The sequence below is a fragment of the Macaca mulatta genome, chromosome 2, assembly GCF_049350105.2.
Source record: "Macaca mulatta isolate MMU2019108-1 chromosome 2, T2T-MMU8v2.0, whole genome shotgun sequence".
NCBI classification, from domain to species: Eukaryota; Metazoa; Chordata; class Mammalia; order Primates; family Cercopithecidae; genus Macaca; species Macaca mulatta.
Genome location: NC_133407.1, coordinates 81,572,986 through 81,588,181, shown reverse-complemented (window position 1 = coordinate 81,588,181; position 15,196 = coordinate 81,572,986). Strand labels below are relative to the sequence as shown.

The following is a 15,196-nucleotide window of genomic DNA, read 5'->3' as shown; positions in this document are numbered from 1 at the left end:
AAGCCTCAGGGCTTACTTAAGTTTTTATATGAAGAGGAATGTCCCAGACATATTTCGAAGAAAAAATTATTATTGTTTTAAATATGAGCATGTAACCTAGTACTTAACTACTATATATGAAGAAATGTGCAAATGCTTTCCCCTTTTCATTCAGAAGTCTTCCTTCCTCTGGCATGGTCCTTTCTTGTTGCCTTGTTAGCCTCCTGGTTACTTTCTGCTCTCTTGTTCCTCTCCTCTCCTTTGCATCCTCTTCTGTTCCTTGGTTCCTGTGTTTCTTGGCTTCCTGGCTCCCCTGTTCCTTAGTGTACTGACCTTCACAGAGAACTGACTGGGCCTCAGAAGCTAGGTGGGGTTTCACCTGGGTAAATTACCACATCCTGGCGCGCCCTCCAGCACTGTTTTCTTAGGACTTGGGGAGTTGGAGTCAGTGCATTTGGGGGGAGGATAAAAAAGTGAAACCATTACTGAGCTAGCTCCCCAGAGAATAGCCTTGTCTAAATCTCTAAATGGTGAAATTGTCTGAAAATGACCATGGAGGTAAGTCTTGGGTAGGGGCCAGAAAAGCAGCAAACTGAGAAAGGCCTGGGGTGATGGTGGAATCAGGGTGGGGCAGCCAGGGCTGCAGGTCATGTTTAGATTTATGAGTTAGCACCCCTTTCCTTCTTCTTTTCCACCTAACCTCCCGAGACTCTAGTCAGCTGTGCTGCTGTGCATGGGATAATTGTCTAGTTCCATTGCTGTCTGTTGCTGGGTAAACCAGGGCTGGACCCTGCTCTAATATGAAAGGAAAATTTTAAAAGAAAAATGGAATGTCCAGTTGTGATTTCCAAAGCAGTGCTCCAAGTGCATGGAACATTCCATCCCTCAGGAGTGGAGGCGGGCTCTGCAAGGTCCATTTTTAGGATTCCCTGGGTAAAATGTTTCTTGGACCATTCTGGAACATAATGTTGCAGGAAGAGCTATTTTATTAGAGAGGAAACCATGAAAACTGTAATTTCAAGAATACCTCTGCGGGGCATGATGGTTCATACCTTTAAGCCCAGCACTTTGGGAGGTTGAGGTGGACGGATCACCTGAGGCCAGAAATTCAAGACCAGCCTGGCTAACGTGGTGAAAATCCATCTCTATGTCAAAACAAAGCAAAACACCTCTGTGTATCCCTTTAGTTTAAGTCCTTAGCCCTCCCATAAAATATAAGCAAATTTTCGGGAGAGATAACAGATTGACCTTTACGAATCCTTTTTAGCTTCAGATCATACCAGACCTCACCCCTAACCTCCACACCCCCCAACCCACATCCCCACCTCCAATGCTAGGCTCTTCCAGCCCTTCCTGCCTGGGAGCTTTTGAGCTTGCCCTGTCTTCTGCCTGGGATGCTCTTCCCTCTCTTAAAAAGCTAACTCCCAGTCCTTCAAAACCCAGGCAATGTCACTCACTGTTCCAAGTCTGTTCTCCAAGGCATGCTTAGTTTACCTGTGGGTTCCCTGACCACCTCCCATCTCTCAGCTCTTGTCCCACTCAGTCAATGGCATACAGGTCTATCTTCCCACCAGGTTAAGATGCCATCAAAGACAAGAACTGTCTCTTGTTCATCATTGGACCTTTTGCATTTAGAACATTAACTGGCCTACAGTAGATTCTTTAAAACTATTTATGGAATGAATGAATTCTTTACTGCCAACATGTTTCAGTGGGGTGGTGGTGCAGGGTTGGGGGTAGAGAAAATATGAAAATGCAAAGAGAAAAAGGAGCCTGCGTGCAAAGGAAAGAGGTGGGGGTCACCGGAAGGCGGAGGTTCCTGAAGGCAAACTCCTCTGAGGACAGCTTTGCAAATGGCCAGTCCCTTTTAAAGGCATGCTAAGTCATCAGATAACTCTAACTGACAGCTGTAATTTAAGATGTGTTGACACACGAGATGTACTTGCCGAAGTCGTGCTTGATGACTTATATCTCACACAATGAAATAGGGCAAAGTTAAAAACTCAAATTGCTTTGGGTTCGTATTGGTTCCCGGATCCTGGGTTACATCATTCTTACTGTTATGTTAAACATTAACAGCAATAAAAAAACAGAAAAAGAAAGGTGGCGGGGCTGGGGGTGGGGGGCACTCATGTAGGGGAGGATATTTTGATTGAACACAGGCTTGAAAGAATCTTATTTTCTTCTTAGAAATCCTAGAAAACAGAAAATAACAGGAGGATGTCTTATTGGGAAATACCCCAGTCAACTTCACCATGAGTCAAACAAGGAAGAAAACTTCCTCAGAAGGAGAAACTAAGCCCCAGACTTCATCTGTCAACAAATTTCTCAGGGGCTCCAAAGCTGAAAGCAGAAAAGAGAACGATGACCTTAAAACAACTGATTCCCAACCCAGCAACTGGATACAGAAGACGGCCCCCTCAGAGACTGGTAAGCTGCTGGCTGCTGGTGTTTTGCTGTTGTATTTGTTTTGTTTTTACTTCCACATTTAAAACATTTTTATTTTTAATTTTTGTGGGTACATCATAGGTGTATATATTTATGGGGTATATGAGATGTTTCAATACAGGCATGTAATGCCTAATAATCACACTGTGGAGAATGGGGTCTCCATCCCCTCAAGCATTTATCCTTTGTGTTACAAACAATCCCATTATACTTTTAGTTTTATTTATATATTTATTTGGAGACAGAGTTTTGCTCTTGTGACCCAGGCTGGAGTGCAATGGCATGATCTCAGCTCATAGTAACCTCTGCCTCCCATGTTCAAGCGATTCTCCTGCCTCAGCCTCCCAAGTAGCTGGGATTACAGGTGCACACCACCATGCCCAGTTAATTTTTGTATTTTTAGTAGAGATGGGGTTTCACTGCCTTGGCTGGGCTGATCTCGAATTCCTGCCCTCTGGTGACCCTCCTGCCTTGGCCTCCCAAAGTGCTGGGATTACAGGTGTAAGCCACCATGCCAGGCCTCTTTTAGTTATTTTTAAATGTACAGTAATTTAATTGCACATTTAAAAATAACTAAAAGAGCATAACAGGTTGCTTGTAACACAAAGGATAAATATAGTCACCCTGTTGTACTATCAAACAGTAGATCTTATATATTCTATTTTTTCTATACCCATTAACCACCCACACCTCCCCCACCAACAACACACACACCCTTCCCAGCCTCTGTATTTCTTTATTTTTTAGAGTTTTCTTCTAAAGTGATCTTATGGGTTAAACTAAAGACTTTAAGACTTTTGAGACTAAAGACTCAAACTATGAGTCTCTGTGCTAATCATTTATTATGTTACTTAAATGCTTTAAATGATTCATAATTTTACTTTTAAATTGTTAAAAGCAACATAACACTACAGAAAGGTTTAGGGAAAATACAGAACTTCCTTTCATTATAACACAAACGATCATTTCTTTAAGATTCTTCTCAGTCTTTTTTTTCATGTGCATGCATTTATGTTCTATCAGTCAGCAGGTAATCCCTGCGCTAAGTGTTAGAAATACAGCCATGAAAAGGACCAAATGCAGATGCAACTTCAGGTGGTGATAAATGATATGAAGAAAAATAATGCAGGCTAAAGAGACAAAGAATGATGGGATGGGGTGCTATTTAGATGGGGGTGGAGGAAAGAAGTCTTCGATTTGGAGGCGTTTGAACAGCAATCTGAATAAAATCAGCTGTGTTGAATGAATGACTAAAGCCAGCCACTTAGGTATTTGTGGAAATAGCTTTCCAGGCAAAGGGACTATACATGCAAAGGCCCCAGCTAGCAGTGAGCCTAGAGTGTTTGAGAGAGAGTCAGGAAGTCAGGGGTGCTGAAGCAGGATGGGAGACACGGAGAGGAAGGGGTAGTGGAAGACAAGTCAGAGAGTCGCTGGGGCCAGATTGGCATCTTTTCCACAGCTGTAATAACTTCCAGATACCTCCTGAGTTTATATGGAGCTGTGATCTACTTCTGGAATATATTATTATATTGCTCAATTCCCACTTTGCTACATGATGCTCACATGCATAATTTTCATGGTTGCATAATATTCCATTACATTCGTATGTCTTTTTTTTTTTTTTTTGAGGCGGAGTCTTGCTCTGTTGCCCAGGCTGGAGTCCTGTGGAGCAATCTCGGCTCACTGCAAGCTCCGCCTCCCGGGTTCACGCCATTCTCCTGCCTCAGCCTCCCGAGTAGCTGAGACTACAGGTGCCCACCACCACGCCCGGCTAATTTTTTTTTGTAGTTTTAGTAGAGATGGGGTTTCACTGTGTTAGCCAGGATGGTCTCGATCTCCTGACCTCGTGATTCGCCCACCTCGGCCTCCCAAAGTGCCAGAATTACAAGCGTGAGCCACCGCGCCCGGCCACATTCATACGTCTTAATTACTCAGTGAGTTCCTTGTTTGTCCTTCAATGAGTATCTTTGGCTTTCCTTCTTTCCCATTCCCTGTTTCACCATATTTCAGCTATTTTTAAAGTATAAATTTCCAGAACAGGGATTGCAAATTCAAGGGTTATGAAAATAAATATTGTCAAATCTCTCTCTAAAGTTACGTGTTATGTGCAATGTCATCAATATATTATCTATTAGATTAAAAGCATTTTAAAAACATTTTAAGCATATGCAAAAATAGAATATAGAATCCCTATGGTCACCTACCTTTAGTAATTGCCAATCAGGCATGGTGGCTCATGCCTGTAATCCCAAAACTTTGACAGGCTGAGGCGGGAGGATTGCTTAAGGCCAGTAGTTTAAGACCAGCCTGGGCAATACAGCAAGACTCTGTCTCAGCCGGGTGCGGTGGCTCACACCTGTAATCCCAACACTTTGGGAGGCCGAGGCAGGCAGATCATGAGGTCAGGAGATTGAGACCATCCTGGCTAATATGGTAAAACCCAGTCTCTACTAAAAATATAAAAGAGTAGCCAGGTATGGTGGTAGGCGCCTGTAATCACAGCTACTCGGGAGGCTGAGGCAAGAGAATCCCTTGAACCTGGGAGGCGGAGGTTGCAGTGAGCTGAGATCATGCCACTGCACCACTGCACTCCAGTCTGGGTGACACAGTGAGACTCCGTCTCAAACAACAGCAACAACAACAACAACAAAAAACACTCCGTCTCTAGAAAATAGTTAAAAATTAGCTGGGCATGGTGGTGTGTGCCTGTGGTCCTAGCTACTCCGGAGGCTGAGGTGGGATGATTGCTTGAATCTTAGAGGTTGAAGCTGTGGTGAGCCATGATTGCACCACTGGACTCCAGGCTGGGTGACAGAGCAAGACCCTCAAAAAAAAAAAAACAAAAAACAAAACAAAAAAAAACCCCTTGGCCGATTTTCTTTCTTTCTTTCTTTCTTTTTTGAAACAGAGTTTCGCACCATCGCCCAGGCTGGAGTGCAGCAGTGTAATCTCGACTCACTGCAACCTCTGCCTCCCGGGTTCAAGTGATTCTTCTGCCTCAGCCTCCCAAGTAGCTGGAACTACAGGCGTGCGTCACCATGCCCAGCTAATATTTTTGTATTTTTAGTAGAGATGGGATTTCACCTTGTGGGCCAGGCTGATCTCAAACTCCTGACCTCAGGTGGTCTGCCTGCCTCAGCATCCCAAAGTACTGGGATTACAAGCCTGGCCAGGAGCCACTGTGCCTAGCCAATTTTGTATCATTTATACCTACCATCCCTTCCATCAGGTTGTTTGCCATCAAATGCCAAAAATAATACAGTATAAGCAGCAAGTAGATTAAATGTATTTTAAGTATGTTTTTATATATAGGAAATTAAAGTCTGTCTTTAAAAGAAGACCATCTCTATCAGAAAATTGTTCATTTTTGTTCTAGAGTGTGATTTAGAGCATCAGGAATGAGGTTAATGAATAAATGTAATCGTGATTAAATTAACAGTGCAAAACCAAGCCGGGGTCATCCCTGCTATGCAACACTGACCACCCAAGCTGCTTGGTTCTTCATTTCTATTTCTCCCAAAATTCAATGGCTCCTGGAGTCATGTTAATTCTGTCCCCAAATAGCTCTCCCACCTGGTTCTTCCTGCCCATTGCTGCTGCCTAGCTCTCATTGTCTCTTGCCTGGACCACAGCAATAGCTTGCTAACTGGTTTTTCTGCTTCTAGTCTTGCTCTCTTACCAATTTTTCCTCCACACTGCCACAGTGCTCTTTCTAAACCACAGATATGGTGGTGTCTCTCGCCTGCTTAAAATCCTTCACTGAGTTTCTCTCATCTATATTCCCGAGCATGGCCTTCAAGGTATTGGTGATCAGTTGGATATTGGATATCTCTTCATGACCTTTGCCTTCTCCCACCTCCCACCACAGCGCCGCCCTCATCCTCTGCGTGTGGCACTCTGATTTACTTCTAATTCCCTGGACTGGCCACATTCTTCTCCTCGCCAGCAAGTGGTTCTTTGTGGCTAGAAAGATGTTCCCTCGCGTCACCATCCTCCCCTGCACCCCTCCCTGACATATCCCTCTCTCATGTCCACCCACCTGGATGACTCCCACTCTTCCTTTAAGAGGCAATCCAGGTACCAGTTTCTCTTGGAAACTTCCCAAGACCCACCTCCTCGACCCGGAATCCCCAGACTTGGGGTACTTAGTGTCAGTGAAGTGTGCACCCACACACCCCTGCGTGCCCCTGCTTCTCATCTATATGGTAACGGTGGCTTTCTTGCCGTCTCTCTCATGCAACAGGCAGCTCTTTGAAAACAGGAACTTGTTATCTTGGTTCCTGGTACAGTACCACCCATGTTAGCAATGTGTAATAACGTCTTATGAATGTCGAGTGTTTTGGTTGACAAACCTTGACAGATTTCAGTCGGAAAGGAACTTAGTGAGAGCACTAAGGACCAAGAGCTTCGTCTGGAGCTAACACAGCTAGGAAAAGGCCTCAATCTCCACAGAGCCGCTCCTGTGTGGTTACTAATGCGCCCCCCATGGGTGCCTCCCACCCCACTCCAGCCTGGCTGCAGCAGCCCTGACTCACCTGTTCTACACAGTGATCTGTGACATAAGGTATCCTGTGAGAGAAGGTTTCATACTTTTTTTCTTTTTCTTTTTCTTTTTTGAGACACAGCCTTACTCTGTCACCCAGACTGGAGTACAGTGGCGCAGTCTCAGCTCACTGCAACCTCCGCCTCCCGGGTTCAAGAGATTCTTGTGCCTTAGCCTCCCTACTAGCTGGGACTCCAGGCTCCTGCCACTATGCTTGGCTGATTTGGTTTCATAGGTTTTTTTGGTTTTTTTTTGAGATGGAGTCTTGCTCTGTTGCCCAGGCTGGAGTACAGTGGGATGATCTCGGCTTACTGCAACCTCTGCCTCCGGGTTCAAGCGATTCTCCTGCCTCAGCCTCCCAAGTAGCTGGGATTACAGGTGCACGCCAGTATGCCTGGCAATTTTTTGTGTTTTTAATAGAGATGGTGTTTTGCCACGTTGGCCAGGCTGGTTTCGAACTCCTGACCTCAGGTGATCCACCCGTCTCAGCTTTCCAAAGTGCTGGGATTACGGGCATGAGCCACAGTGCCCGGCCGGTTTCACAGATTTTTTAAAAATTGAAATCATGATCTGTGAGGAGATGTCCAGGGATCTCATAAGTTAGTACTCACTTTTATATTTAAGTGTTTTGATAAAGATTTATCATGATGATTTATTTTGGTAATTGAGCAACTGTAAAACCAATATTCATTCATTCAATTGTTTGCTCTTTCAACGAATATTTACCAAGTACCTCTCAGGTAAAAGGCCCTGCAGATTACCATGTCCCTGGGAGGTTCCAGTAAGTTTAAATCACGATGCTCTTGAGAAAGGAACCAGGCATTTCACAGATGAGTAAACCAAGGCTCAGAAAGATTAAGTGACTTGTTCCTCGAACAGACCCGTGATTTGGACCAGGTCTTCCGACTGCTTACTTGTCAGTCACATCAAACATGACAGAGCACCCAGTGGGATGTGAACTGAGAAGAGATTTCTGTATCTGTCAGTTTCTAGGTTATTGCTGGTGACCTTTGAGAAACAATTGATTTGGATAGAGGAGTGTAGCAACCAGAAGGTAGAGGGTTAGCTTGCAAATGTGGGGAAGGAGTTGGGCCGGCAAGTGCAAACCACTCTTTCCAAACATTTGACAGTAAAGGAAATGCTTGACAGAGCAGTGTCTTGAGGAGAAAAGAAAAGAGTGGGTTTGGTGGGGCTGGAACTTGGGCATGATTGTAGGTTGAGATAAAAAGCTTAAAAACAAAAGAGAAACAGCAATAAGATGCAACACAGAAAAAATTTTTTAAATACAAAAATAAAACACACACACACACCATAGGCTTTGGAACAAACTACTCCGGGTTCAAATTCAGGCTCTGCTTCTTCCTAGTTAATCATTTCTCTAAGTTTCCAAATCTATGAAATGGATTGTGACTCCTTTAGACAAAATGTACTGTACTTTCTGGCACCTAAGAGGCTGTCCCTCCCTGTCTCCTATCCACAACTCTGCTCTGCCCCACCCAAAATTAGGGTTGCCAGAGAAAATACATGCAATAGTTGAGACATATTATAAAATGATTCCTTGTTGATTTGGAATTTAAATTTAACTGGGCATGCCGTTGTTGTTTTTCCTAAATCTGGCAACTCTACCCAAAATTAAATACCTTGTATCCAATGTGCCATAAAAATAAAAATGGAAGGTGAGAGTGAAAGGTTACATGGTGGATGCTGCTGCCTCCTACTGGTGAAATGTGGTAACACCAATCATCCCAACAAGGATGTGTATCCTGCATGTGGTTTTCTTAGACCAAACAGGAAGCCACAAGACTGCTGTGGATTAGAGATGTAGTTTTTATTATCCTGCTAATCCTTTGGTCTAAATTTATTACCACCGCAATCATACTATCTTTTATTTTTCACTGGTACCAATGTATTTCTTCTTAGCTATGTGGTCTTACACCTTTTTGTCAGGGTTAATATTACTGCACATTCCAGAACTTATTATTTCCTATTGGATTTCAGTATACATAATCTATATGTTTACAATTGTATATTTCACTTATAAAACCACTTTAAAATCACTGTCAGTACACGTCTATTCACTTTTCCTTACAAAAGTATGATGTATTTTATGTATGTCTTGAATGCTGGCACCTGGCAGGCCATGGTGACTCACATGTGTAATCCCAGCACTTTGGGAGGCCGGGTGGGTGGATCACCTGAGGTCAGGAGTTCAAGACCAGCCTGGCCAAAATGGCGAACCCTCGTCTCTACTAAAAATACAAAAATTAGCCGGGCATGGTGGCAGGTGCTTGCAGGTCAGCTACTCGGGAGGCTGAGGCAGGAGAATTGCTTGAACCTGGGAGGTGGAGGTTGCAGTGAGCTGAGACCGTGCCACTGCACTCTAACCTGGGCGACAGAGTGAGACTCCATCCCACCCCCCCACAAAAAAAAGAAAAGCTGGCACCTGCAAGTAGGCGAAGAACGAGTACATAACAGGTGCTCAATAAAATGATAGCTTTTATTATTATAGTGCTATCTTTTTTCTTTTTTTTTTTTTTGAGACACAGTCTCACTGTGTCACCAGGCTGGAGTACAGTGGCATAATCTCAGCTTACTGCAATCTCTGCCTGCTGGGTTCAAGAGATTCCCCTGCCTCAGCCTCCTGAGTAGCTGGGACTACAGGCATGCACCACCAAGCCTGGCTAATTTTTTGCATTTTAGTAGAGACAGCGTTTCACCATGTTGGCCAGGATGGTGTCAATCTCCTGACCTTGTGATCCACCCGCCTCAGCCTCCCAAAGTGCTAGGATTACAGGCGTGAGGCACCGCGCCCAGCCACTATCATGTTATTATAGTGTTATTACAGAGGAAGCTGGTGAGGGTGCCACAGTAGTCCCTAGTAACAAGAAGGACAAATGAGGCTTTCCAAATGCACTTTCTGGCAGGAGTTGAGAAAAAGCAAAAGCTCTCCCAGGCCTAGTTTCTCTGGACATATGTTTGCCAATTGAATGGTCTAGGAATGACCGGCAAGAATTCCACTCACCCCATGTAGCCATTTGAAGCTCCTTGATGGTGATTTCAATGCTTTCCCTTCTTCACCTGCTTGGTTTGAGGAGGCAAGTATCTCTGCTTCCTCCCTAGTAGTTGCATTCACCAAAGATATGTGTGCCCTTCAAGTAAGCAAGCATCTCAAAAGCTGGGCTGACGGGTTTACTTCTCACCCAGGAATGCAGCTCTGTCTTCATGCTGAGAAGCCCAGGTCAGGTCATGATAGAAAAGCCACTGAGTTCCTCCAGCTCCTGAAGCAGTGTCTGAGCGCCTGGCGGCAGGAACAGTGGTTAGTTGAGCTTTGTCCCTAGTAAATGGCTCTGCCTCTGAGTTGAGGTTTTTATAAAAGAGCAATTCAGAGTTATGCAGTCTTTTCATTTATCTGATTGTGCTCACTATGCATCTTTAATACATCCATCATTAACAGCAAATTCTTTTTTATGCTTATCACACAGCTAAGCCTCTCAGTTCAGAAATGGAATTGAGATCCAGTATGGAGAAATACGAGCAGTTCCTGCAGAAGCTGGGCAAAAAGGCTGTCAACAAGTGTCTAGATTTGAATAACTGTGGATTAACAACAGCAGACATGAAAGAAATGGGTCTGTATGCAGTGGACTTTGCATAGAGGAAGATAGGGCCTTTCCATTGAGATGAGCAGATAAAACATACTCAGCTACCCACCTAGTAGCCCCAAGTCTGCTCAGTGGTCCCAGACAATTGCAGAAATAGCACCGCTATTTTTATTTATTTATTTATTTTTAAAGATAAAGGCCAGGCGTGGTGGCTCACTCCTGTAATCCCAGCACTTTGGGAGGCCGAGGTGGGTGAATCACAGGGTTAGGAGTTCAAGACCAGCCTGGCCAAGATGATGAAACCCCGTCTCTACTAAAAATACAAAAATTAGCCAGGCGTGGTGGCAGATGCCTATAATCCCAGCTACTCGGGAGGCTGAGGCAGAGAACTGCTTGAACCCGGGAGGCAGAGGTTGCAGTGAGGCAGGATCGCGCCACTGCACTCCAGCCTGACAACAGATTGAGACTCCTCACACACACACAAAAAAAGCAAAGCAAGTTAATTGATCCTTCCTTAGGTTTTGAAGACTTCAGCTGAGTTTAGGAAAAGAGGCTGTATGAAATCTTACAGACACACCCCTGCATTTTCAGACTGCAGTTATTTGGCAGAAATAAAAAACATCCTAAGAAATAGAAAATGTAAACATCACAATTTCTCCAATTGTAGAGCTGAGGGCTCTTTGCCAAAAGTCAGCACGCCCACCCCTGTCTATTCTCTTACCGTGTAAAACTATGTCCTGTGTGTGTAGGCATTGCATTTTATTTACTACAAATCCCAAGGCACATACACATATCTGTATTTTCTTCTGTTTACTTCTAGTTGCCTTGCTGCCTTTTCTCCCAGACTTGGAAGAACTGGATATCTCCTGGAATGATTTTGTAGGTGGAACCCTCCATTCTATCACTCAGCAAATGCATCTGGTCAGCAAGTTAAAAATCTTGAGGCTGGGTAGCTGCAGACTCACCACTGACGACGTTCAAGCACTGGGTATGATGAATGCATTTCTTAAAAAATTGATTTGGCCGGGCGTCATGGCTCACGCCTGTAATCCTAACACTTTGGGAGGCTGAGGTCGACGGATTGCCTGAGCTCAGGAGTTCGAGACCAGCCTGGGCAACATGGTGAAACCCCGTCTCTACTAAAATACAAAAAATTAGCCAGGTGTGGTGGTGGGTGCCTGTAATCCCAGCTACTCGGGAAGCTGAGGCAGGAGGATTGCTTGAACCCGGGAGGCAGAAGTTGCAGTGAGCCGAGATCATGCCACTGCACACCAGCCTAGATGACAGAGCAAGACTCCATCTCCAAAAAAAAAAAAAAAAAAAAAAAAAAGAAGAAGAAGAAGATGGGTTCACTCAATGCACCTTTGCAAGCTGAATCCTCAAGGGCAAACTATCTCTGTTGCCTGCTCCACTGGGGATCATGGTCAAGGGCACTATGCTATATTGGGCACTTGTATAACTGCTAAAAAGTCATGTAAACCATGTCTAGGTCTGTGCTAAGCTCTGTGGATAGAGAAAAGAACAAGGCTGACCAGGTCCCTGCTTTCATGTAGTTTATTTATTTATTTATTTTTATTTTTATTTTTTTGAGATGGAGGCTCACTCTGTTGCCCAGGCTGGAGTGCAGTGGTGCAATCTCGGCTCACTGCAACCTCTGCCTCCCGGGTTCAAGCAGTTCTCCTGCCTCAGCCTTCCAAGTAGCTGGGATTACAGGTGTGCACCACCATATCCGGTTAATTTTTGTATTTTTAATAGAGATGGGGTTTCACCGTGTAGGCCAGGCTGATCCCGAACGCCTGACCTCAGGGAATCCACCCACCTCAGCCTCCCGAAGTGCTGAGATGATAGGCGTGAGCCATCGTGTCCGGCCTCATGTAGTTTAAATGGAGGTTACTGTAAAACATGCTCAAACTGGGTCTCCGTTACTTCATGTGTAAAATAGAGGAGTTAGAGTAGGCAAGAATTAAGTTCTTTTACAATTCCAAAAGAATACTTCTCTCTTCTATTTTCCCACCCACATTTTGAAAAATTAAACAAAACAAGATTTTTAAGTTAATAGTTTAACTAGAACTAGAACCTCCATTAAGTTAGTTTATATACGGAGCATAGAATTAAATCTGTACAATGTCATTCTACTTATCCAACTGCTGTACCAAAATGCTTGCTGGTTTATTACATGTCTTTGATACTTTTTAATCTTCTTTTGTTGTAAAGTTTCTTGTTTTCATGACTTATTTTAATCCTTTACATCTATTTAAAGATTTCTGTAAAAACAACACATTTTATGCCAAATATCTCCGCTTGTCAGTCCCTCCCTGGAAATGGGGGCAGCTGACATCCCCTGGCCCATGCCTCCTGTAGCTGAGAAGAAACATTACACATCTCAGGTTGGCCAGATCCTACTTCAAATCCTAGTGCTGACCCCGCCCCCCTGGCCTTTTTGTTTTGAGACGGCTTTTCATTCTTGTCACCCAGGCTGGAGTGTAGTGGTGCAATCTTGGCTCACTGAAACCTCTGCCTCCCTGGTTCAAGTGATTCTCCTACCTCAGCCTCCCAAGAGCTGGGATTACAAGAGTGCACCACCATGCCCGGCTAATTTTTTGTATTTTTTTGTATTTTAGGCGTGCACCACTATGACTGGCTAATTTTTGTAATTATTTTGTATTTTTTGTATTTTTAGTAGATTCTACTTCAAATCTTAGTGTCTATCCCCCGGCCCCCCCCCACTTTTTTTTTTGAGATGGCGTTTCATTCTTGTCGCCCAGGCTGGAGTGCAGTGGTACAATCTTGGCTCTCTGAAACCTCCGCCTCCCCGGTTCAAGTGATTCTCCTACCTCAGCCTCCAAAGTAGCTGGGATTACAGGCGTGCACCACCATGCCCAGCTAATTTTTTTGTATTTTTAGTAGAGACAGGGTTTCACCATTCTGGCCAGGCTGGTTTTGAACTCCTGATTTCAAGTGATCTGCCCGCCTTGGCCTCCCAAAGTGCTAGGATTACAGGCATGAACCACCACATCCGGCCCCTACTGCCACTTTTAACTAGCTTTGTGAACATGGACAAATAATTTAACTTTTCTGAGCCTCAGTTTTCTTATATCTGAAATAGGGATAACTTCCCTCTCAAAAAATTGTTGCAAGGATTAAACAATTTCTTTAAAGTACCTACTGCATGCCTGGTGCATAATAGGTGCTCAATAACTGATAGTCCTTCTTTCTCCATTCTGTCATCTAAGACCACCTTTCTTTGGGTTACATGATCAGTTTAGCCCCACATTAAGCAGCTGGTTATTGTGTAGCAGACTCACAATTTTAACATACTTTAACTCACATGTGAAAAGACAACTTTCTTATTTTCTATGATTAACCTGATCTTTTTCCTGATCCTCCATCCTTAGAAAACAAGAAAATGAAATTTCTGCCTGGGACCTGTTCCAAACTTACCTGGTTGAGGAGGGAATCTGTACTGTTGTTGTTCTGATGTTTGTGCCCTTTTCCCTCTCCCAGAGTTATTTCTTCTCTGGAAGGACTTCTGCATCCTCTCCCATCAGGAGGGGCTTACCTATCTATCATCCATACTCTGTCTTCTTCACTCAGTCTTAATGTAGATGGGGTATAGGGAAAATAAATGGTTTCTTGATAAGAGAACATAAATCAGAAGGCATTTCAAAATTGTTACACCCATTATAATAGTTTAGTACCAGGTGGCAAATGCATGGCACTCCAGGACCATGACCACTGCAGACATAACTAATCAATCATGAGCTCTTTCTCCCTGATCCTGGGGAACACCTCAGAACTATAGAAAGCCACCCCCAATTGACTGGCAAGTGCACACAAAATGATACCTGTTCATTGCTGGCTTAAAATGCTATAACTGCCGGAGAATATGCATTTTAGCATGGGGTTCCTGGACTTCTAAAACCTTAATCCATGGAATGAACAAACAATGGTAGAAGTTCAAACCCAGGGGCGGGTAGTAAAGAGGCTTCTAGATACAGGGGACTTGCCAGAATGCTTAATTATTTGCACATTGAGAAAGTACATTTTCCATGTATGTGTCTACCCCCAAGGTGGTGAAAATCATTCCTAAGGGCTGATCTGTCTGGTCACTTCTCTTATTCTCTCCCAGCCTCCACTCTGCAGCCCTGGGAGCTTTCCTGTGTGTGATGGTTTCAGAAATGTTAGTTTTCATCCCTGTTTCACTACACCCTTCTTTACGCCTTAAGGCAGCATGGCTGTTATAAGATGCTAGTGCCTGATGCTCTATTATTAGTTTCTCTCTGTAGTGGTCAGTTCAGGTTGCATGTGATATTCCTCTCATATATATATATGTGTGTGTGTGTATATATATATGTATATGTGTGTGTGTGTGTATATATATGTATATGTATGTGTATATATGTGTGTATATATATATAGGCATGTGATATTCTTGACTTTGGAGAGAGCTTTACTATATATACAGGCATGTGATATTCTTGACGTTGGAGAGAGCTTTACTTCTGTGGTGGCCAGTTACCTGCTTTGCCTCCCTTCTATCCCTGGTCAAACTTCTCAGAAATGCTGATGCCAGAGAGGGGGGCTAAGGGAAAGCAGATTAACCACCACAAAAGCAGCTTCCTAAAAC

At 43.9% G+C, this 15,196-nt stretch overlaps 1 protein-coding gene across 5 annotated transcripts in view; it reads left to right on the top strand.

Annotated features, from left to right (window-relative positions):
• Window positions 1-449: 449 nt before the first annotated feature.
• Window positions 450-15,196, top strand: part of LRRC31 (leucine rich repeat containing 31) — a 32,946-nt gene continuing 18,199 nt past the window's right edge. For 3 of the 5 annotated variants that reach the window (XM_077991657.1, XM_015131644.3, XM_077991656.1), the window contains exons 1-3: window positions 2,093-2,409; window positions 10,453-10,596; window positions 11,390-11,557. In XM_077991657.1, the coding sequence (XP_077847783.1) occupies window positions 2,235-2,409; window positions 10,453-10,596; window positions 11,390-11,557 (487 nt within the window). In that variant the 5' untranslated portion in view covers window positions 2,093-2,234. Of the gene's footprint in view, window positions 538-2,092; window positions 2,410-10,452; window positions 10,597-11,389; window positions 11,558-15,196 lie in introns of those variants that run through there. The other 2 variants (XM_077991654.1, XM_077991655.1) reach the window with 2 other exon arrangements.